Raw genomic sequence first — 24,227 nt, forward strand, 5'->3', positions numbered from 1 at the left:
GTGTTATATTGATATTATCTGTTCCTTCTCTGATTGATTAACTTCTTAATTACATATCCCGTCAAATGGGAAAATGTTTTTTTTTCTCATATGCTTTTGCACAGGAGCTTATATATGTATTTATCTAAAATAATATTTTAATTGCATATGTTTTGTTTGGTTTGTATTACACAAAATGAGGAATATTATCTAATTTGCACAAATTGTATTGTACCGCAATACTTTTTGTGACATCTTAGTTAACAGATGCTTAATTGTTTAATCTAAAAATGTGGACGTGTTGCTTAAACCAGAAACAATTCGATTTTGCTTCATGAATCCAAAAATCCAAAATTTTGGTAACATGTTTCGTAAAGTTACTGAGGAATTTCCCTTACTGCCCCTTCTCGTTGTAATATAGTAAACAATGTGTTGATTTTTTCCCTAGACGTTTTGTTATTGTTTTTAAGTATACAGTACAGAAATGCAGGAACAAAGAACAGAAATGTATAAAAAGAGAGCATTTTATGAAAATACTAAAATCGTTTCAATTATTGTCTGCACTTTGCTTTTCAGGGTTTTTTCCAGTTCTGTAATGAGCTGCAGCCATTCTTTTTGAGAAGCAGTAACCACACTTTCCCAAAACAGTTCAATAATTACGACAACACATTTTTTATTTATAATATGCTGTTTTTTAGTGTGTTTTTCACCAATTTTCTTCAGTTTTCTTCAGTGTTTTTTTATTCATATCGTTTTATTTCAAAACTCGTCTTGTTTGTTTGGTTTCACTTCCTCTACAAAGCAATTATAACATCAATAATTTTTACTATATTAATAATTCTATTCATTTCAAATATCACAATATAGTAAATATTACATTGATATTCATAATAAATGTAGTAATAACATGGATGACCCCCCGTAGTGTAGAGTTACTGAATGAAAACCAGTTTTAGCAGTACTTGACTTCTAAACCAACAATGTTCAGGATGCTCGGAAAGAGTAAGGGAATTTAAAGATGCCCTTAAACACAGATCGCTACTATATTTTTTACATGTATACTTACTTTTAAATATTAATTTTTAAAGCCACTATTATAGTCTAATACATTTTTATATCTGGATTTGTTGGGGTTTTTTGTTGCCATGAGTGGTGGATATAATTAGTTTTTATAATCATTTGACTTGATTGCATGGTTATAGAATAGTTTGAAATCCATAAGATTGGCAGCCGATAATCAATTGCAGTGAATCTTATTTGGTTTTTGGTAGCAGCCTGTGACAGCTAAGCGAAGCTGTGCCTCCTATAAACTGCACAAATAATGATTTCTGATTTTCTCTTAAAAACCAAAAAAATAACTGCCCAGCACGGCTCTGACATGGATGTGTGATACAAACTATTGATACCCAGTCCAGCAGCACTGTCGATTTTAAAATATGCATTTACTTGCAAATTCACTCCTCTCTGTGTCATCTCCTGGAAAACTGTCTCAATGTGCAATATATTAGTGTTCCATTCAAAGAATTAAACACTCGATTTGGGGATAGGGAAACATGGTTTCCCAAAGTCCCCTATAACTGTACTTAGCACTACAAATGTAAACTGTGCTTTAGCATCTTAGTGTTCACTTATGCTTTAAGTACTCAGTGTTCAATAATGATGGATGGGGACTTGTATGCTCACCAGTAAGTAGACCAGTTAGTATCTCAAAGATAGGGTGAATAAGATATATCTGATAAACTGCACACCACAAGATACAGTACTAGAACAGGTGCAGTTTAATATTTGATCTAGCTTTCTTGTTTCAGTCTACAGTTCAAATCTGAATATATCAGTATGGCCCAGCTGTATGTGAAATGGGATACTTTAAACAGGACATCAAAGTGATGCTGAACAAGGCGAACTCTTCCTGAAAAGATCTTTAACATATTTAATTGCATAACAGTTCATAGCTTACCTGACATGATTGCTGCAGAATTTAGTTAACTGGGGTTGGTTAATAAATATCAATCTCCTGTCTTCTTGGTCTGCTAAAGATGTTTTTTCTGAAGTGTCTTCTGTCTTCTCATAGCCTGAAATGGGAAGTAAAACCAGAAAATAATAGTACGATTTCAACTTGGGCACAATAAAAACGTGTGTGAAATGTGTTTTTTCTTGGCTTGTCTTATATTCAGCTTTAAAGGTTCCTTCCAATCCAAGCAACATAATTTGCAGGAAAGTCTCTAAAGGTTAACAATCAATTGACAGTATGTAGTTTGCTAGGCAGATACACGTCTGTGATTATTCACTTGGTGAAATTTAACTGGAGCTTTGTGAGAGAGTTTCTTGTCCTTTTATTAAATAATCACATTCATCTTAAGTATACAAAAAAGAAAAACAAAACTTTAAAAACATTTATCTCTTCTTAATTGACCGATTTGATTCAGATCTGGTGAGTGAAAAGGTAATGTCATAGGGATACCATATGTTATCTGTGTCATAGTCATCAAACTACTGGGCAAGCACATGTACTCTGTGGATGTGGACATTATCACTCAGTACCATGAAGTAACCATTGTCATTAATGTTGCCTTCTAAGGGAATTAGAAATGAGTACACCCAAACCATGCCAGGAAAATGCACGGCACACCAAAACAAGACCTACATTTTCAAAAAAGTGCATAAACCAGCAAAGTACAACAAACTTAAATTACGTCAAATGAATTCTGAATTCGTCCATTCAGAATGCGCAGGGAATAATGCAATACTTTGTGGTTCAGGTGCTGTGTTTTCTGCACCTTTTTAAAAATACTTGTGGGAGTGCACTACTTTGTTAAACCGCCAGGTAGAGCAGTGAAAGCTTAACATGGCATTTGAAGCATTTGGGCTGTCGCCAGAAAACACCTGGTTTCAAATCTTGGTCAATGCTTAGGGACACTCTTTTTCCAATGACAGAATTTAAGTTGTATACTGTGTAGACTTTTATTAATTTTAAACTGTGTATTAGAGCATGTTAAAAGGAATTGTAATGGATTTGTGTTCTAGGGCTTGTGCCCTCGCCACTCTCACCCTAGTTCGTGCCTCACTGCATTGGCTCGAACCCAGGTCTGAGATTTGAAGTTGCAATTCTGAGTTTTTAAGTCATAATTCTGAGATATAAAGTCACAATTGCGAGATACCATAGTGCGTTTTTTTTTACTCCCTAGCGGAAACCGGCTTCCATACACAGTAGATGGTTGTGGTAGCTAAATATAAGAAAGTACACAACAGAATTCCACTCTCTTCATAAATATTTCATGTATCAAAGTCTTTAACGTGGTGACTTACAGTGTGTTATGGAAAAGTTTTAATGTGCTTGCTCTAACATTTACATAACATTATAAAGATTATATGCTGTACTTTAAAAAAGTTATAATGTTTTATTCTTTTCAAAGAACACACCACTTGCTGTAATTGGAAAAAGTTATACTGATTTAAAACCACTTGATAGTTATATTAATATGGAATCGTGTAAATAAGCAGCTAAAACTATCACAAGTGGATGTTTTAGAAACATTTTGACATTTGTTTTTTCTTTGTCATTATAATGGTAATGGACAAAGGACTCATGGTAAAGTAGTGCACTCTACCCAGATGGTTGAAAGCCCAATCAAAGCATTACTTTTGATTTGTTTCTAACATAGCTGAATACATAATAATAGTTCAGGTGGGTAGCTGCGTCAGCATGCGTAGGCTGCAATGGAACAAGTAATAGGTTTATTCCATGCTGAAAAAAAGAAGAAAGAGAACAAAACGTTTCGGCCGTGGAGCCTTCTTCAGGTGTGGAGCCTTCTTCACCTCTTTCAGGTTTACATCCAAATTGAGAAAATCTATATTTTGTCTTAATCCAAATTTCAGCAATGAGTAATCAGCCAAAAATGTATGTTTAAATTTAAAACTTTAAAGCGTATATTGTACTGTACAGTACTGCACGCTCCAAAGACTTACTGGGAGCATTTCTGGCAAAATTGGCTCCCACATGAGTTTGTCTATCTGGATTAATTATTATTCAAAATGCATGATACAACCCCGTACCACGCGAAATTACCCAAAGTTCACCCCGTTGTACCGCAGTAAGTGATTTGGCTGGCCAAAATGACCGACAGGGGCACTTAAAGGGAAATTTTAGTAGCTGAACATAAAAGGAAGAGAAGCATAATGCATCGGAAGGCCATAAACGATATTAATTTAGGAACATAAACATATTATATAAGCTGTATATGGCTGGTATTGGTAGTTTAAAAAAATACACACCAGTATTCCACTTTCTTCCTAAATATTTTAAGCATCAAAATCTTTCAATCGGTTACATACTGTTTTGTTAAATAGTTTTTTGTGCTCCTTCTGACTATATTAAGTTTATATACTTCATAAAAAGTAATAATGTTTATATGAATATTTGAGCTCGTTATCGTAATACGTTTAGAATTTGAAAATTTGTATTATATATGTATTTATATAGCTGGTAGAATTACTGTAATCCACTTTCTTTGTTAACACGTTTTATTTTTAATTTGACTCATCCACGCATAATGAATTGTGAGAGAGTGATAGATGGAGACAAGATGGAGGTTCTTGACAAAACTACATTCCCCAGAATGCAGTGGGAAATAATGTGCCACACTCGGTCACCTGACCAGCTGATGCACTGCATCAGAGAGAATGACTGAAGGATTAGCCCATTAAGAGTGAGTTCATAAAGCCAGAATTACGCACTATACTATTAATATACTATTACGATAAGCACATTGTTTAATGGCGATGACATTACCCATGTCTATATCACTGTACAACACAGGTTTGAGTCGGAGTGTCTGTAAATAAAACAGCGCCTTCAAATACATATAACTACTGCATGATTTCTTTATCCGTTTCAGCTAAATGAGGGGAATTAAATCAGTCCGAATTTTGGAGTGCCAATTGCAAACTCATCAAAGCAATTTACAAGTTCTGGGAGGAAGAGCCGACAGAACAAAGTTGAACAGTTTTATTAACAGGCTGTTTCGTGTTCTTCCTAAGATTGTTGAGCGCAGTGGGGGATATTCGGGAATGTGATTTCACAGATGCTTTTGTTTTGTCTTGCATTGTCAGATTGCGTATCAATAAAAGCATTTAATTAACCATGTGTTTACAATTTTAATAAAAAATAAATTAAAATAGTATGAAAATATCTTCTCAGCTACTGGCCCGCTGGGGGGTAATGGGGACTCTTCATTATAAACATAAATGTAGAGTCCTAAAATAAATACACAGTAATAAATAACATGTTCTGCATTTACCTTTTTCTTAAGTGACAGACAAAAAGCAGAGCAATGACTTTCTCTGCAAGCTAGTAGAAGAAGTAAGTCGGTGACTCAAAGCTTGAAGCTCAGCAGCAACAAATAATTAATACAGTGTGTATTCTCCTGTCACTGTATAAAATAGAACAATGTAGAGTACATAACGTGGTTATGTATCAGTCATGTTTGCAAAAAGCTGAAGAAGGCTTCAAAGCCAAAAAGTTGTGTTTTCTCTCTTCTCTTATCGGCATGGAATAAACCTATTACTTGTTCCTTAACAATGACAACATTCCATGAAACTAAAAATTCTTTCCCAACACCCAGAACTGTTCTGTTCTATTCTATTCCATTACACAGTGGGGTGTTGAAAGTCCTAGCCTTTGTGAGAAGTACGGAGCTGCTTTACATAAGGTAGCTGCAATGGAATATACTGGTATCTAAAAGTTAATTACAAGCTGGCAAGAAAAGACACAATTTATAGATGTCTCCTCTATAAATTTTCAGTTTACAGACCGTCCAAGGTAATTTATGATGAATAATATCTTCCATATCACATTTACGCTTTTTACAGGCGTAAATCCACGTATTTTCTAACCGCTTTATCCAGGACAGGTAACAGTTTCACCCCTCCCCCTTCCCTCTGCCTGTTTCTTTTAAGTACATTGCTGTCAATGTTGTAGCAACAGACAAAATGAAATGCTTGGAGTTTATAATGTAAGGCTCTCTGAATGAGTTAAAACTTTGCTGCAGGTCAAACAAATGTATTTCCCACAAGCTATACTGTAGTGGCAGTACAGTAGTAGTTTGAAATTATTCATTGTTTTTAATAAATCACTTAGCTTAGAACATGTGGTGATATTTATAAATATTATAAATGTCTATGTAGTGTTAATAATATTAGCTATTTTAGTTTTTCAAATAAATGTTTTTCTTTTAAAGAAATCTCACGGTGACTGCTGGGATCAAACCCCCAACCTCCAGCATGCAAGGCAACCGCCTAAGCCATTATGCCACATACATAATCACTTGGGAATGAGTTAAAAAGACATTTACAAAGGCAGTGTACTACTGCAATCATTTGAGCTATATGAATATAATTATACCGTTATCAAAACTTACTTTGTATGATTGGAAACGAATACATGATCGGATCAACTAAATGCTTCAAAGAAAGAGGCGCTCTTTTCATTTGGTTTAACAGTCTGTGGAGTACCAAAACAATCAGTTTAAACAAGAGAGTGTGGTGTTACTTTTTGTCAATGAAAAAATAAAGTATTTTCGTGACGCAACAGTTAAACTGATGCAGACGGTTACGAAGAAAGTGGACCACAGTAATAATTTAAACTTTCAGCCTGTCCAAGGTCATTCATTATTAATACTATTAGTTACATCATCCGTAAAGCCTTTGATGCATAAAATATTTCTGCATAATTAAAATATTTATGATGAAGGTGGAAGGTTGTGTACTTTTGTCCAACTCAGCAATCTTGCTTTTATAAAATATATTGACTTTTTAATGTTTAATGATTAACATGCTGTTATACACAGTTTAAAATGATTAAAAGTCTAAAGAGTATACAACTTAAATTCTTAATTGGAAAAAGTTTGTCCCTCGGCAGTGATCGTGATTCGAAACCGGGCGTTTTCTGGCGATAGATCAAATGCTGTACATGAGACGTTAAGCTTTATTAGCTCCACCTGGCGGTTTTACAAGGTGATTCCGGATACTATTATCATGATTTCTCGATTAATAAGTTCTTCACGGAAGTTTGAAGTTGAACAATTCTAAACAAGTAAATTTTTTTACAATTGCCAGTAACTGGAGATCAGCTTATCAATATGTTGAAACTGTACCACAACAGTGAAGACAGACGTGTTACACCTTTAAGTGAGCCAGTGACACACTCTGTTCTTTACTAATGTACACTGTCTAGATGTGGATGGTCTTGTTACGCAAAATATTTTAGACCAAAGAGCTCACTTATTAAACTCCAAGATACTAACTGATTTGAATTTCTATTTGTCTAATTTAGCTGAAACAAAAAAAAAGAACACGTATTGGAACGCGCTCTGTTTTACTTACAGACACTCCAACTCAAACTTGTGTTGTACATTGATATAGACATGGGTAATGTCACCCTAATTAATCAATGTGGTTATCGTGTAAATCCAGCGAAACTAGAAGTTTTGCAGAAGGTGATATACTGTACATTATTTTCTGGAGCACGGTTTAGTTCAAACAAGGAGGTTCATTGTTTATAGGTACCAAACCTCGATGGGATGTCACGGTTTTGCACAGATTACAGAAAAGAAAACACTGAAACTCCACTGTTTAACTATAATCAAGGACTGATGCACTGTTCTCTTTTGTAATAGGGTTATTCCCAGGAAATTAGACACAAGAAGGGCATGGACAACGTTGTGTGGCTCTGGGAGAATTTTTCTGTAATGTGAATATAGAGGGTTATAGAGAGTTATAGAGGAAACATGCTGTGTATTGCCACTTTTTGCACTTGAAAAACGTTCCAATTTAAATGCAATACAGAATATAGCATTAATAATATTAATTAATTAATGACTATGAATGAGTTGTAAGATGGAGCTCTAGAGAAGACGTGCTGAGTCTCGTCTTTTCCAGGTTCCTGGATGTATCTATTTATTTTCCAGATGGCTGCTCTTCTATTTTTATAAAAAGCCTGTATTGCCTGTAACAATTTGAGTCTCTGACACACTCTGCAGAGTGACAGCAGGACTCCCAATATTGCAACATTGGAATAAAGACTTTACTCAGGTGAGAACTCTCTCTTGTGGCATCCTTGATAGGTATATTTCCATGACAATAAACACCACTTACTATGCACAAAAAGTGGGTGATTTTTCTTCCTCATCATCTACGCTGTTAGTTAAACTTTTGCTAACGCAACATGAAACATATACACAAAAAAAATCACACTCTTCTCTTAAAACCAGGAATTTAAACCGGGAATTACTTGGCTAAAGCTGCATCAGTCACTACTGGGAATGTGTACTGATGGAGAGTGGAATTACAACCATGCACGCCGCAACTGCTGCTGAATACAAACATTTAATAATATATAATTAGATATTATAGTTAATTATAGATATAAGTACAAACAGTGGTGCTAAAAGTTTGTGAACTCTTTAGAATTTTCTGAAATTCTACATAAATTTGACGTAAAATGTGATCAGATCTTCATCTAAGTCATAAAAATACATAAAAAGAAATAACACACGAAAGGATATTCATTCATTTATTGATCAAAATTATCCAATATTAAATGTCTTTGTCTGAAAAAATATGTGAACCTCTAGGATTATCAGTTCAGTTAAGGGGATCATTAGAGTCACTAGTGTCAATCAATGGGATGACAATCAGGTGTTTGGGTGGCCCTGCCCTATTTAAAAAACATAAACCTGAGTCTTCACTACCAAAGTCTGGTCTTGACCACAAAGGTTTGTGAAAGCGTGCCATCCCTTGATCAAAGCAGATTTCTGAGGACCTCAGAAAAGGAGTTGTCATTGCTCATCAGGCTGGAAAAGGTTTCAAAATGATTTCTAAAGACTTTGGGCCTCACCAATCCACTGTCAGGCAGATAGTGTACAAATGGATAAAATTCAACACCACTGTTAATCTCCCCAGGAGTGATCGTCCAACAAAAATCACTCCAGTAGCAAGATGTATAATATTCCAGGACATCAAAAAGAACGCCAAGGTAACATCTAAGGATCTGCAGGCCTCTCTACCACTGGCTAATAAGTCCAGCATCAGGCAAACACTGAACAAGAATAGTGTGCATGGGAGGATAGCAAGGAAGAAGCCATTACTCTCCAAGAAGAACTGTTGCCCGTTTTAAAGTTTGTTAAAGATCTCCTGGATGAGCCAAAAGACTACTGGAAGAATGTTCTGATGAACGGATGAGTCGAAAATAGAACTTTTTGGCTTAAATGAGACACATTATGTTTGGTGAAAACCAAACACTACATTCCAACATAAGAACCTCATCCCAACCATGAAACACGGTGGTGGTAGTATCATGGTTTGGGGCTGCTTTGCTGCCACGGAACCAGGACAGCTTGCCATCATTGACAGAACTATGAATTCTGGATTGTACCAGCAAATTCTACAGGAGAATGTCAGGGTATCCGTCCGTGAATTGAAGCTTAACAGAAAGTGGCTCCTGCAGCAAGACAATGACCCTAAATGAGGAATGAGGCAAAATTCCTGCAAGCCGACATGCGGGACTGATCAACAGTTACCGTAAATGTTTGGTTGAAGTCATTCCTGCTCAAGGGCGTCACACCAGTTACTGAAAGCATAGGTTCACATAGTTTTTCTGACATAGAAAATTAATGTCGGATCATTTGATCAATAAATGAATGAAAAAGTATATCCTTTTGTGTGTTATTTGTTTTATTGGGTTCTCTTTATCTACTTTTTATGACTTGGATGAAGATATGATCACATTTTAGGTCATATTTATACAGAAATTCAGAAAATTCTCAAACTTTCCAGCACCAATTTCTATTACACAACTCATTATATAAAGTTTTATAAAGTGTTACTTTACGTCATCACACAACTACGCCCGGTTATCAGTGACTGGCTTAGGCACTCCAGGCAAGAAAACTCCTAAAACAGGCAGACTGACCATCTGGCCCTGGGCAAAGATGATCTCCGACAGTGCATCTAACAAAGAGTCGTGCTTATGTCTTCCACCGGAAGTACCCCTGCGTTTTGTCCTGCGGCATGTACAGTGTAGACTGTTCCACAAGCACTGTGGATCATTTTAAATGCCATAAATGTTTAGTTATAGTAGAGTTGGATGACAGAATTCGCGTTCTGGAGGGGTGCATTAGCACACTTTCTGAAAATACAAATTGAGGGATGGATAGATTTGGCTAAGTTGGAGCACTTAGTCAACTCAGAATTAGCTGTAGTCCAGCTGTCTCCAGTTTGGGGCCTGCACCAACAGCAACAAGATGCAAGCCCTGGGTCACAGTCAGACAGGGGTCTAAGGGCTCAAAGACTAAACCTTCTGCACACCAGTCACCAATCCAACTTAGCAACAGGTTCTCTGCTCTCGGCAGCGGGGATAAGGTGCTTATAATTGGCGACTTGCTAATCAAGAATGTTAGAATTCCTAACCGTCATAAAGCAGCGGTTTGCGTAAAATGTCTCCCTGGGGCCAGAGTTTCTGACAAAACTAGACATTTTCCAGCAATGAAGTCTCCGCCTTGGTTGTTAACACTAGAACTAATAATATAAAGTAACAACAATCCAAGGTATTAAAGGGTATCTTAATTTCTATATGCACAAGAGCACAAAGAAAATGTTGGAATTTAATTGTGTCTGGTCCCTTACCAGTCCTCTACAGAAGGGACATAACCTATAGTAGGCTATACTCTCTAAACCGCTGGTTACAGACTTGGTGTGCATCCACTTGAATAACCTTTATCAATAATTGGGATGTTTTTTGTGAACGGCCTGGCTTTTATAAATGGGACAGTTCCCACCCTAACTGGTGGGGATCATCAATTCTATCCCAAAATATAGCAGACAAATTGCATGCCTGACTACTGAGAGCACCACTCAGGCCTCAGCCTGGCAATTTTAAATCGCATGCTGCCTTGTGTTTAGTTCACCTCCTGCGCTCTACTTCTCTACTACACAGCATCCCATAAATCACATAACGTTTCAGAACTAGAAATGATTGTAAATAGAGAGAACACAGCAACTATCACTAGACATAGACTAGAATTCAGAAGTTCCTTTAGGGGCTCTTGTTCTGATAATTTAATCTAATCCACTGGTAAATTTAAATCAACTCTGACCTGTGCCTTCTAACAGAAACCTGTCTTATAACCACTGACACTATTCCTTTAGTTGAAGCCTCACCTAAGGCTATACTTTTTCACAGAAAGCCCATTGCTCAGGACGTGGAGGTGGCCTACCAACCATCTTCAGCAAGACTAGAAAAATTGAACTAAAAACTAGAAATGATTTTTACACATTTGAGACAATGCTTCTTAAAATATAATCCAAATCATCCACATATATTCTTTTAGTATACAGACCCCCAGGACCATCTTTTCTAGCTGAGTTTGGTGAACTGCTCTCTGACTTAATTATTAATGTGAACGCTCGCCTGATCAACGGGAGAACTACGATCAGAAGTGTGGACAGCTGAATCTCAATATTCAGGACTAGCGCTACATCGGGAACAAACCAGTCTTCTTCCCGTCTAAAGAGTGTGACTTGTTTAGACCCGCAGTCACTTTTCATGTGAACGAACTCTAGTTCAGCTCTAGTTCAGCCAGGACTAACTAGCCGGTCTTCAGAGAGTCACTGTCTGTGCGCCTCCCCCTCCTTCTCCTTCACCTCCAACTGCACCAGGACTGCCTGGCACCAGGCCAGAGGACGCTGATTGGATGCACCAACAGTTACTGTTACTGTTCCCTTCTGACTGCGGGAGATCTGAATCCATATAAATTAGAGAGTATTCAACTTTCTGCATTACAGCTCAGTAATTCAATTGTGACCTCAACCCCAGTTGATGTCAGTGACGTACTTGCTTTTGAGTATCTAGTGTAGAAGTTGTAATCAAAGCTCATTAACGAAATGGTTTAAATGAATGGTATACTGAATGTATGTGTCTCTTGGTATTTGTAATTCTTCATTATTGAATATATACCTTTTGTATTTTGCTAACCCTCACTATAAGATCTGTTATGTTTATATGCACATTTTATATATTAATAAATGTATTCTCGTGTATTAGTAAACACTAAGTGTGTGCGTTGTCGAGTTATTCCACAAGGTCGGTTTAATAGCCATCATAGAATCATTTTGTGACTTACTGCTACAAATAATAATTGTCCCAGTAAATGCACAAAACCCCTACACTGTGATAGATAAGATCAGATCCCTTTATTAGCCATATACAATTTGTTGCATTAGGTATTCGTCTTTTCTCATACCCCAGCTTGCTCTCCATGAGACACACAGACAGGGAGAGAAGCTTGGGGTCAGAGCGCAGGGTCAGCCATTGCACAGCGCTCCTGGGGTTAAGGGTCTTGCTCAGGAGCAGGATTTGAACCGGCAACCTTCCAGCCACAGGCGCAGATCCTTAGCCGATACAGCTGGTCAAGGTGCTCTCAATGTTGCTTCTGTAGAAAGCAGTATGAATGGGTGGGGGAAGGTTTGCCCTCCTCAGTCGCCGCAGGAAAGAGACACTGCTGTGCTTTTTTGGCTAGGGAGGTGGTATTGAGGAACAAAGTGAGGCCATCTGTAATGTGTACACCAAAAAACTTGGTGCTTCTAACTGTCTCAACAGGAGAGTCGATGTACAGTGGGGAGTGCTCAGTGTGGGTCCTCCTGAAGTCAATGATTATCTCTTTTGTTTTGTTTACATGAAGAGATAGGTTGTTGTTGTTTGTGCACCAGTGGTTGCTCCACCTCCTCTCTGTATGGTGACTCATTGGTGTTGCTAATGAGGCCCACCACCATCTTGTGATCGGCAAACTTGATGATGCAGTTTGAACTGTGCTTGGCAGTAAAGTCTTGTGTCATCAAAGTGAACAGCAGTGGACTGAGCACACAGCCCTGGGGGGTTCCAGTGCTCATTGTGATGGTGCTGGAGATATTATTACCGATCCGGACTGTCTGAGGTCTCTGGGTCCAAAAGTCCAGAATCCAGTTACAGAGGGAGGTGTTAAGGTTCAGCAAGCTCAAGTTTTCTGTCAGCTTCTGGGGGATGATTGTATTAAATGCTGAACTGAAGTCAATGAACAGCATTCTTACATATGAGTCTTTCTTATCCAGGTGGGGCAGGGCAAGGTAAAGGGCAAGAGATACAGCATCATCAGTAGACCGGTTGGGGCGGTATGTAAACTGAAGGGGGTCCAAAGGGATAGGGAGTCTGGACTTGATGTGGCTCATGACTAGCCTCTCGAAGTACTTCATGATAATTGGTATGAGTGCCACAAAGCGATAGCCATTGAGGCAGGACATGGCTGACTTCTTCGACACTGGTATAATAGTGGTGGATTTGAAGCATACGGGGATGACTGCCTGGCATAAGGAGATATTAAAAATATCTGTGAGGATGTTAGCTAGCTGTACTGCACATTCCTTGAGCACGCGACCAGGTATATTATTGGGTCCAGGAGTCTTATTTGGATTTACTCTGGCTAGTGTCCTCCTCAACAAGTACTGGTTGCCAGATTTAGCTTTCGGCAACAGGCCAACATAGTCAATAATTACGAGCTCAAATGATTCTCCAATAGCTGGTATAGGATAGAGCGGAGCTTGTATCGGACCACATCTGCCTTCAGATCCGGCCAAAAGAAATGCCTTAAAATATGGTTATGCGTTTTCGTAACCCCTAAATGTCCAGGCACACAAAGGTCATGAGCTAAACATGGGACTTGAGGTCAATAAGCAGTAGATACGACAATCTGATAATCCAAATTCAACCATCATCTCTACAACTTGGAGGAGTCCATTTGTGCATCAGGATTTCCTTATCTGTAAAATACACCACAGATTTCTCTCTAACCTCCTTTGAATCCACAACAGTAGACCAAAAGTAGACCGGCAGCGAGAGAAGAATCAGATTTCTGTGCTGCAATAAGCTGTTCTCCAGTTACGGGCCATTTACAAGACTGAGCAGCACCAGTATCCCTTTATAAATCTTTATAGACTTCTGTTCCTTTAGATCCCCGGTTATTGACACCAATCCCTCAAAAATAAACGGTTCATACACTTTATTAGTGTCCAGTACACTCGATTTTATGTGAAGGTGCCTGAGCCAAAACAACACTTTTGGATTTTTTTTCGAACAGAAGAGGAAAACACATTTTTGTGTGTCAACACAAACTCATCTGCCAAAATGGCTGCTTGGGAGAGTGAGGTAACTTTCTGCTCATTCAGATACGTTACAATGCGATCAAGAAGTTTTTGAATTCTTCGAGTAGAATTAGCTGCTTAAGTTGAACAAAATCGTTCTACACGAACTCCTTTCTCTCAAGCAAATTCAACAAAAGTCTGATTTGCAGATTTCTTATAATTTCTAAACCTTTGATGGTATGCCACAGGGACTAGTTCATAGGCACGCAACACACCATCCTTGACATGTGATAGTCCAAACCATGCTCTACAGTTAACGCAAAACAAACATCTTGAGTCTTACCAGTAAAATGACATTGCAGCAACAGAGGCCAGATATCCTAGAGCCAGGAAAAAGCTGCAGCAATACGCTCAAAAGCGCTAAAATATGAATTTACCTCTGTTTCCCGGAATGGAGGCACTACATGGATAATGCAATAATGACAGCAAGTCTTCATAGAAAAGGTTAAAACATTATAGCTTTTTATAAAGTATATAAACTTAATATAGGCAGAACGAGCACGTCTAAACTCTTCCAAAATAACCACAGCAAGTGACCGGGTTAAAGAGTTTGATGCATACAATGCTTATGAAAAATGTGGAATACTCTTATGTATTTTTTATTTAAGTTACCACTACCAGCCATATAGAGTACGTATAATATATTTATATTCCTAAATTAATATCATTTATGACATTCAGAGACATTGTTCCTGTTATTTGTATGCTCAGCTACCAACATTTCCCTTTAGTTGTTAAATTCCATATTAATATTCCATATTAAGCTAATTTAAACATATACAGTAGAGAGATTAAATTAAGCAATCATTTCACTTACATCTAATGTACCACATGTGCCACCTGTCAATCATCTTTGGCCAGCGAATTACACGCCATGGTTAAGTGCAGCCCCAATAATACATTATGGGATTGACATTTGGTTACTGTTAAACATCTGCAGCAGCGACCCATGTGTAAGATCACGCAGTTTAATTATCTAAATTACTATTCAGGTGAGCAACCATTAAAAACTATAGCTAGAGTCAAAGTTTTATTACACCATTAGTCCTAGGTATGTCTTCTTAGCAGTATCCTTGACCTGCACTGCAAGTATCCACTAGTATAACCTGATAATGCACAGTCATGTCAAAACTGTAACAGGAGATGAAAGGATGTGATAAATAATTCAATGAAGACAAATGGCGCCATTTCACATTGCTTATACAAGTGAAGTTTTTAATTTTCTATTTGTAGTATGGGCTTCTGTCTCTGCATTTAGCAGCCAAAACTTAAAAAGAGATCTTGGTTTTACAAGAGACTATGTGAAAATGTACTGCAGCATTTAGAAAGTACTAATGCAACACCAATACCATCTTAAGAAACATTAATCAACTATCCTGTAGAAGGCATCAAGTGGTTACATGTAGAAAAGGAAAGCTTTTAATTTAAAAATGTGATGTAAAAAGATTAGTTCAGTAGGACACAACTGAGGTTATTGTCACACCCTTTACACCTAGAGGGCGCTCTACTTCTGTCCTGTTCCTAGTTCCTTAGTCCCTGTGATTATTCATGTCTTTCCGGTGTGTCTTGTTGTGTAGCCTATTTACTTCCTGTGTCTGCTCTGCTCCTTGCTCAGTATTGAGGGTACGGATGTCCTGAGACCCGCCTGGCACAAGGTCGCCCCATGTCCGTGGCCTGAGGGCATAGGTTTCTATACTGACATCGAGACTCCACAAAAAATAAAACATCAATTTAACAAAACAGTAGTGAGAGATTCTGTTGTTACATTAGCCCCACAATGAGTCATTAATAAGTAAATGTTATCATAACTATTAAAATACAAAAAAAATAAAGGACTGTAATTGCAATGGTTTCCTAAAGCCTTTATAAGCCTATTTATTCAAATACAATATAAACAGAATTTTTATAACACAGGTAAGTTGAGCACAGTCACTGTTTTATATAGGTTGCTGACAAAAAAACGTAACCCCTGGGTAAATTAGATTTATGATACTACATTTTTTGTTCTGCCTAAAAGGTTTATAAACTGATGGTTGAATGTGTCTATGGACACTGCATCAGAATATGTTTTTACTGGCAGCCTTCTTGTACTACAGGAAGACAGCACTTGTATCTCAGGATGCACACAAGTTGACAAAATTGCATTTTTATATAGTTTGTTTTATATTTGTTTTGCACATTGTAGTCTGTAAGTAGGGGATTTGCTTTGAAAATGACTGGAAAAAATTATAACGCCATATACCAGATCTGTATCATTAATAGATAGGAAACATTCAAATAACAATAGCTAATCACAATGCCAAAGTAACATTTTATGCATTTTAAAAATTAAATGAATAGTGAAAGTTCAAGTCTATGTGACAGCAGAATCCAGTTAATCCACCCATTTTCTAACTGCTTTATTAAATACAGACTTGCTGTGGAGCCAGAGCCAAACCCACCAAGCAACAGACACAAGACAGGACACACTCTGAACAGGATGCCAGTATGTTGAGGGGCATACACAAACACACACCAGGGCCAATTTTCCCAGTAGAAAAATTAACCTATCAGTATGTCTTTGGCAGTTGGAAGAAACTGGAACACCCAGAGATCACCCACGCAAACATGGGGAGAACGTACAAACTCCATGGAGATAGCACCTCAGGTCTGCAAGGTAGCAATGCTAATCACTGTGCCATCATGCTGCCCCAGAATCCAGTTAACATCATAAATTTAAAATGTTACACTTAATAATGCAATTCTTTACATAACTGACTTTGTTTTATCCTAGGGTCATTTCTGTGTTCTCACTAGTATCTTCACATTTAATGGATTAATGTTCTTTTCAGGTATGTTTAACAGTCCTGTAAAAAGGAAACTGTCACATTTTTCCAATTTTCAATGTATATGTGTAATATCAGCAGAACAGTCCCACTATACATGATATCTCTAATTTAATGATTGTATGGATTTAAACCCCAGATTCAATTAATCATAGATACATCTTTTAGCATACAATCTGTACAACATCATCGTTAACCTGTGCTGTTGGACATGGGATTTGAGGTGCTGTCCTTTAGGCACCTCCAAGATTCAGACAAAGAATCAAAGGTTAATTTCACACATAAAAGTAGAAAGAAGAATGTTTTGGCTGTTTAGCCTTCTTTAGATGTGAGGCAGCAGACAAGCTCACTATATTAATGGCTGGCCATCTGATACAGAAGACTTAACACTGCTGAAAGAGTGACACCATCATAACACATAAAAGCTGCATACTGTAACATGTAACTGAACATCACCTCTGTATCACAGAATAACAATGTGTATATATTCCTTCTAGAGCAGAATGTTATATTGAGTTGTAACTTAAGTTTATAAAGAACAATAATTAACATTGCACATCACAGGTAAAAGGATGGTAAAAAAAAATAGAAAACAGCTGAATTAACCCAATAAAAAGCTTTCCATAGACTTCGCACAATACAGTACCATTTAGCTGTACACTTCAAAAGTCTTGCCCAATCTCATAATCTCTGATTGAAGACTTCGTTATTTTAAAAGCCTCCAACATTGCAGTTTAAAAAAACACATAACTTTTGGCACTTTAGCAAGAGGGAGCATAAGAATCATTTAGGAAGTTTATATGAACAGGAGTACTCCCCTGGGTTCTTTACTTTATTGGCAGGGAAAAGGCTGAAACAAGTACAGAATTTCAAAAACATAAATAACAATATCTCCTCCCTTTCACTGAATTCACTTTAATGTATCTTTGATGCAAGGTGTAGCAGAATTGTGGCAGACAACAGCGGACTCCTCCTCAAAAATGGACAAAGCCCAGTAAATAGACAATACATGTAGGTCCGCCATGGACTAACGTTAGGGGAGCCAGTCCAGGCCTGGGGCTGGAAGGTTGCCGTTTCAAATCCCTTGGCCAGCAGAGGAATCCTACTCTGTTGGGCCCCTGAGCAAAGTCCTTAACCCCAACTGCTCCAGGTGCGCTGTATAAATGGCTTGACCCTATGCTCTGACCCCAAGCTTCTCTCTCTTTGTCTGTGTGTCTCATGAAGAGCAAGCTGGTGTGCGAAAAAGACAAATTTCTAATGCAAGAAATTGTATATGGCTAATAAAGTGATCTTATCTTATCTATCTTATTCAAAGATTCTACCACTAATGAAACCAAGTATACAGAGGCAGTCAGATCCAACATCAATTACTGTGTGGACAGATGTTTTCCTGCCAGAAAGATCCAGATATATCTCAATCAGAAGCCAATAAGTTTAATCAAGATGAACAAAGACATGAAAACTTAAAGCTTGGTGTGCTGCCTTTCAATCACGAGACAGAACTATTTAAAAAAATCAGTTAAGTTTAAGTTTATTTTGTCATATGCACAAGTGCAATGGAATGCTTATTTGCATGGCACCAAAAATGTAAAACTCAAATTTAGATTTTAAAGTTTATAATTTAAAATATACATAGTGTCATTATAAGTTCTATTTTAAACTAAATGCTGTATACACATAAAAAACTAAACTGTAATTTCTGTTTAAGGGTATCTCTAAATTATCTTACTCTTTGCGAGCGTCCTGGAGATTTTAATTGTCAAGGGGTAACACGTTGAATTTGTCTAATTCATTACTTTCACTTAAATTAGTTGGTGAAAATCAGTATGATGAGAAGAGCTATGACAGAAAAGAAAGCCATTTTGAAAATGAGAGGAAAAAAAATGACCATCAGAGAAATTGTTGGCATTGCAAAAGTAACAATCTTTTATAAGAAAAAGGAAACAACCGGAGGAGTCAAGAACAGGCAGAGAACAGGGCTTCCAAAAGACAAATGCAGTGGATGACAGGAATAATATTTCTAAGCATAAAGAAAAAAACTAAAATTACTGTTAGTGAAATCAAAAATAATCTCTAGATTGTGGGGGTGCAAATTTCAAGTACCACAATCCGCAGAAAGCTCCATCAAGAAAAATTCAGAGGCTATACTACAAGATGCAAGCCCCTCATCAGCAACAAGAACAAAAGAACTGACCAACAAGCAACAACTTAAAGAGGCTACAGTTAAAGCCTGGCCAGTGAAGCATCTCAAGTGAGGAAACAAAGAGTCTGGTGATATCAATGGGAGGGAGGCTTCATGTAGCTATTGCAAGCAAGGGAGTTGCAACAAAATACTAAGTTTCTCATTTTTTGTAATTTTCTTTAAAGTGTCCAAATACTTATGGTCGCCTAAATTTTGGGGGACTGACCGCAACATACAGTATGCTTTGGTTGAAAGCTGATAAAGTGTGCTTACAAAATATATCTTAAAAATAAAAGCTGACCTTCTTAACTCTGACTCAGAATAATGTTTTTATAAGAATTTCAATTTCTTGTGTATACAGAGAAATGCAAATTTTAGGTTTTTGTTCCAATACTTTTGGAGGGCACTGTATATTAACATTCCATATTAAGAGGATTTAAAGATGCACAGTAGAGAAACAGCCGTTTCACTAACATCTAACGCACCACAACTGCCACTTATCAATCGTCTTTGACCAGGCAATCGCACAACATACCACGCTGCAGTCCCACAAATGTGATATAAAGATATGGTAGATCTCTACCAAATGAGCTGAACACCTACTATCCCCGCTTTGCAGCTCAGAACGCTGAGCTTGCTATCAAGGCATCCAGTGAACCAGGGGAATTTGTGTTATAGCTCCCTAAAGATGAAGTGTGTAGAGCAGGGGTGCCCAACCTTTTTTAATGTAAGATCTGCTCTTTCATTTGCCAGTCCAGCGCGATCTACCAGTGTGAATTTGAAGCTCTGATATACTGTAGGAAAAACAGACTGTGGGCACATCAGTACAATAACAATACCCATCACTAAAATGAACAAGTAATGTTCCCCATTTTAGAAAAAAGAATATCCTACCTTAATGTGAGCATTGGCTCTGAGAAGTTTCCTTGAGAACACTTGTCTTTTTTTGCTGACATGCTGACACATTTTTATTTTGTCCCTGCAGCTCGACATTCAGCTCATTCAGCAGTTCAGTCAAGTCTGTGAGGAATACTAAATCCAGAAGCCACTGGTCATCCTCTATTTGGGCATATTCACCATGTTTAGATGACTTAAGAAACTCTTTGATTTCAGGCAACGGATGTCTGAACCTCGCCAAAAATTTCTGAAATCTCCAAACAGCAAGTCAGCAGCCTCTGCAAACGCTTTTTTATTACTTTACCATTCCTGAATGACTTTTTGTGTTTAGCCAGGACGTGGCTCACACGGAACGATGTGATGATTGCCGCTTTCCCTCTTGTATTAGGCCTCGTGACTGCTGCTAGTTGAGATTTTAATTTTTCCACTTTTCTTTTCCGTAACTCACTTTTCACGGGGAAAGTCCACATCATACATTTTGTGTGCAGTTTTGAAATGTTGTTGTTTATTTCCCTTTTTCGCATAGACACTAGCATTGAAGATGCTTTGCTTCATTTTCGCACAAACACTACAACTATCAAATAGGCAATCAAACTTATCAAACTGCTGGCGGATCTGTCACGGCCAGTCTTTCGCTCGACTATGCACTGTAGAAAATGTGGGGTTCGTTCGGCAATAACCAAGAGAACTTTCTTGGTTAGCACACAGAACACTCTTTCTTCGGAGCTCCTGTAGCCTTTTTTTCAGTGTCAGCCAGCACTCAGGGAAGAGACCTTTACAACCCATTCGACAAGGGTTAAGCACACACAAGGGCAGTTAAATGTATTACATTACATGCACAGATCTGAATTAATTTTTAGGCTATCGAGAAAAGTAAATTGTCAAATAGCCCATTTATTTTTTGCCAAACATTCTTGTGATCGATCAACTGGCAAACACTCTGCGGCGGCAGTTGACTGGTTGGGCACCCCTGGTGTACAGCCTTTAAGAGAGTGAAAGCCCATAAAGCAGTAGGTCCAGATGGTGTCTCCCTCAGGTCCAAAAAACCTATGAAGATCAGTTATCTCCTGTATATATAGACATTTTTAACCTCTCTACCCCTGTCAGTCATACAATAGTGCTTCAAGAAAACCACAATTGTACCACTGCCTATGAAATCCATGAAAACTTGTTGAACAACTACCGCCCAGTGGCACTCATGTCAATGGCAATGAAATGCCTGGAAAGTATTGTCATAAATAAACTGCACTATCTCCCTCGACCCACTTCAGCTTCCTTACCACTCAAAAAGGTCAGTTGATGATGCAGTATATCTAGCACTACATACTGACCTACAACATTAAGACAAGTAGGGCACCTATATTAAGATGCTGTTTATAGCTCCACATTTAACACAATTGTTCCTACGAACCCAGGATTCTAGGCTTATGCAACTCCATCTGCAATTAGATACTGGATTTCCTGACTGGCAGACCTCAGGTGGTGAAATTTGGCAACAATATTTCCTCTTCAGTAATCCTACAACATGTTGTCTCGGCCCCAGTCATACACCTATGACTATATAGCCACTTACAGCAGCAACCACATCATTAAATTCTCTGATGACATCACAGTTGTTGGGTTGATCAATAATGATTAGTCTACATACAGGAGTGAGGTAGAGCATTTTACAAGATTGTGCTTTGACAACAATCTGGCTCTGAATGTCAACAAGGGAAAATAACTCATTGTGGATTTAATGAGACCTAGAGGGAGTCAAGCATTAATCAGCTTCGAGGGCACCACAGTGGAAACTGTAAGCTGCTTTAGATTCCTTTAACTGCAGATCACCGCTGACCTGAGTTGGTCTTACAACTCGGAAATCAATCTGAAAAAAGGCAAAACAGCGCCTCCACTTTCTGCGATGAATAAAGAAATGTAGTATGAGAAAGCAGCTACTTACTGTGAACCTTACTGCTGCACCATAGAAAGTTTTCTAGCTAGTGGTATCACTGTATGGTACGGCAATATTACCAAAGAAGGCAAAGATGCTCTATAAAGGGTTCTGGCAATGGCACAGAGAATTAAAGGATTTGACTTAACATCAATTAATGAGATCCACACTATCTGCTGCCCCAGTACAGCCTACTCCATTATTCAGGATCCTAAGCCAAAAATTATTCTTGCCCCAGCGGTCTGGCAAGCAGCACCGCACTACTTAAGTATGAGCTGCTAGACTTAAGAACAGCTTTAACCTACAGTGGTGAGCATCCATTAACAGTTAATTGTGCAATTCAGAATCCAAAGCACTTCTGCAGTCTGGACCTTAACTTTCTACCACAAATTTATTGTTCTGATTGTATTGCTATGTTTGTTTATTGTCTGTACCTACTGTCATTATTATTTACTGTTTTCTAATATACTGTCTACATTATGTGGTGTAATCCGTTTTACTGTGTTGTCTGCCGGCTTTAAAATGACTGCCTCTCTTTGTATAGTTAACTGAGTCTTCAGTACAACTAATGGACAACAGGTAGAACTGTGAAAAACACACTTGTACAAAACTATTTCTTCTCAAAAGTAGTAGGTCCCATGGAGAAACAATACATGCAGTACAGGTTCCACCTACATTGTAATGCACATTATCAATGCCTTATAAATACAAAAATTATATGTTTGTGTTGATGCTTTTTATGTGAAATGTATCTAATTAATTCATAGTAGCCACTCTTTTTCCTCTTCCTCTTAGGGGAAGGTCAGGCTACCTGTCCTCTTCTTCTTTCACTGTCTGTCTCAACTGGCAGTCAGTACAGGTTCTTGGTGGCAGCAGCCAGTGTTTCTCTTCATCATCTATGATCATCTCTCTCTGCTTCAATTCTGGGCAGTAGTGCACCATTCCGTCTTTATGACCAGATCTTCTTCCTCAAGCTCTGGCCATGGTTAACTCACCTTTTCTGTCTTCTTTTCGAGGTTCAATTTAAGATGCATTGTGATCAGCCTTTGGGAACTCATGGGACACAGACACCTCCTTCTCTCTCAGTTGCTGTCTGATCAAACCCACTCCTCACTGCACATCGGCACATTAAGCCTGCCTATCCTCAGCCAGCTCTGGGACTCCACTAGCAAGTCTTTTGACAGTACCAGGAATTCTATCTCAGCTACTTTAGCTTTCCACACCAGCTCCACAACTAGCTTTAGCTGTGACGCTTCTATACTACTCCAACTCGTTTGCAATCTGTTTTGTGTATCTTCTGTCTCTTTCAGGTGATTCGTAAGGACCAATGAATCTGGCTTGGACTGTCTAAAGATTTTTTTTCCCCTCAAAAAAGGATGTAAAAATTTAACTTGAACCATGAAACAGGTTAGTTTTATGTTGTTGATGATGTGTTGTCTCAATAATAATCATGCTCAGTACGAGAGGGACATGTTAAGACACATAGTTGAGAAACTATGACTGAACTCTTCTATCTTCCCTAAAAGGCCTGAACACTACAGATGCAGCCATTCAAAGTGTGCGGTACAGACACGTACCGCAGGTAAGATGACACGGGGTACCGCGGTGCGTGATTGGTTGACCAACAGGGGCACTCGTGGTCCGTTGGTCCGTCGTAGAAAGACTTACTGTAAACGTCTTTACTCTGCCCGTTGTAGATATTGAATTTTACCACTGAAGGGAAATCTTAGTAGCTGAGCATAAAAAGAATAGGAGCATACTGTAACGCGTGTGAAGGCCATAAACAATATTAATTTCGGAACGTAAACATACAGTATGTAGCTGGTCTTGGTACTTTAAAGAAAAAAATACACACCAGTATTCCATTTCTCCCTAAACATTGTAAGCTTCGAAGTCTTTAACTAACGTGATACTGGAGTCAACAAGCATACTTTTAGAATTTGATTAAAAGGGAATATAATATGGAATCGCGTATCTCAAGAATTTAATAACGCATGCAACATATTACCGTATGCAAACTGTACTGTATACAATATGTATATGTATATTTAATGTCTTAACTGTGCCCATTTAAGTATTGAATATTCATATCTAATTTTACCACTGAAGGGAAATCTTAACATAAATATACCATGCCAGGTTTGCATGCATTATTAAATCTTGAAATAACTCATTTCTAAATACC

At 37.9% G+C, this 24,227-nt stretch overlaps 1 protein-coding gene across 4 annotated transcripts in view; it reads right to left on the reverse strand.

Annotated features, from left to right (window-relative positions):
- atp8a1 (ATPase phospholipid transporting 8A1) overlaps positions 1-24,227 on the reverse strand; it is a 330,133-nt gene that overhangs the window by 280,812 nt on the left and 25,094 nt on the right. For all 4 annotated transcript variants that reach the window (XM_069190605.1, XM_015345307.2, XM_015345310.2 and 1 more), the window contains exon 2: positions 1,937-2,051. In XM_069190605.1, the coding sequence (XP_069046706.1) occupies positions 1,937-2,051 (115 nt within the window). The remainder of the gene's footprint in view (positions 1-1,936; positions 2,052-24,227) is intronic.

The sequence above is a fragment of the Lepisosteus oculatus genome, chromosome 1 (genome assembly GCF_040954835.1).
Source record: "Lepisosteus oculatus isolate fLepOcu1 chromosome 1, fLepOcu1.hap2, whole genome shotgun sequence".
NCBI lineage: Eukaryota > Metazoa > Chordata > Actinopteri > Semionotiformes > Lepisosteidae > Lepisosteus > Lepisosteus oculatus.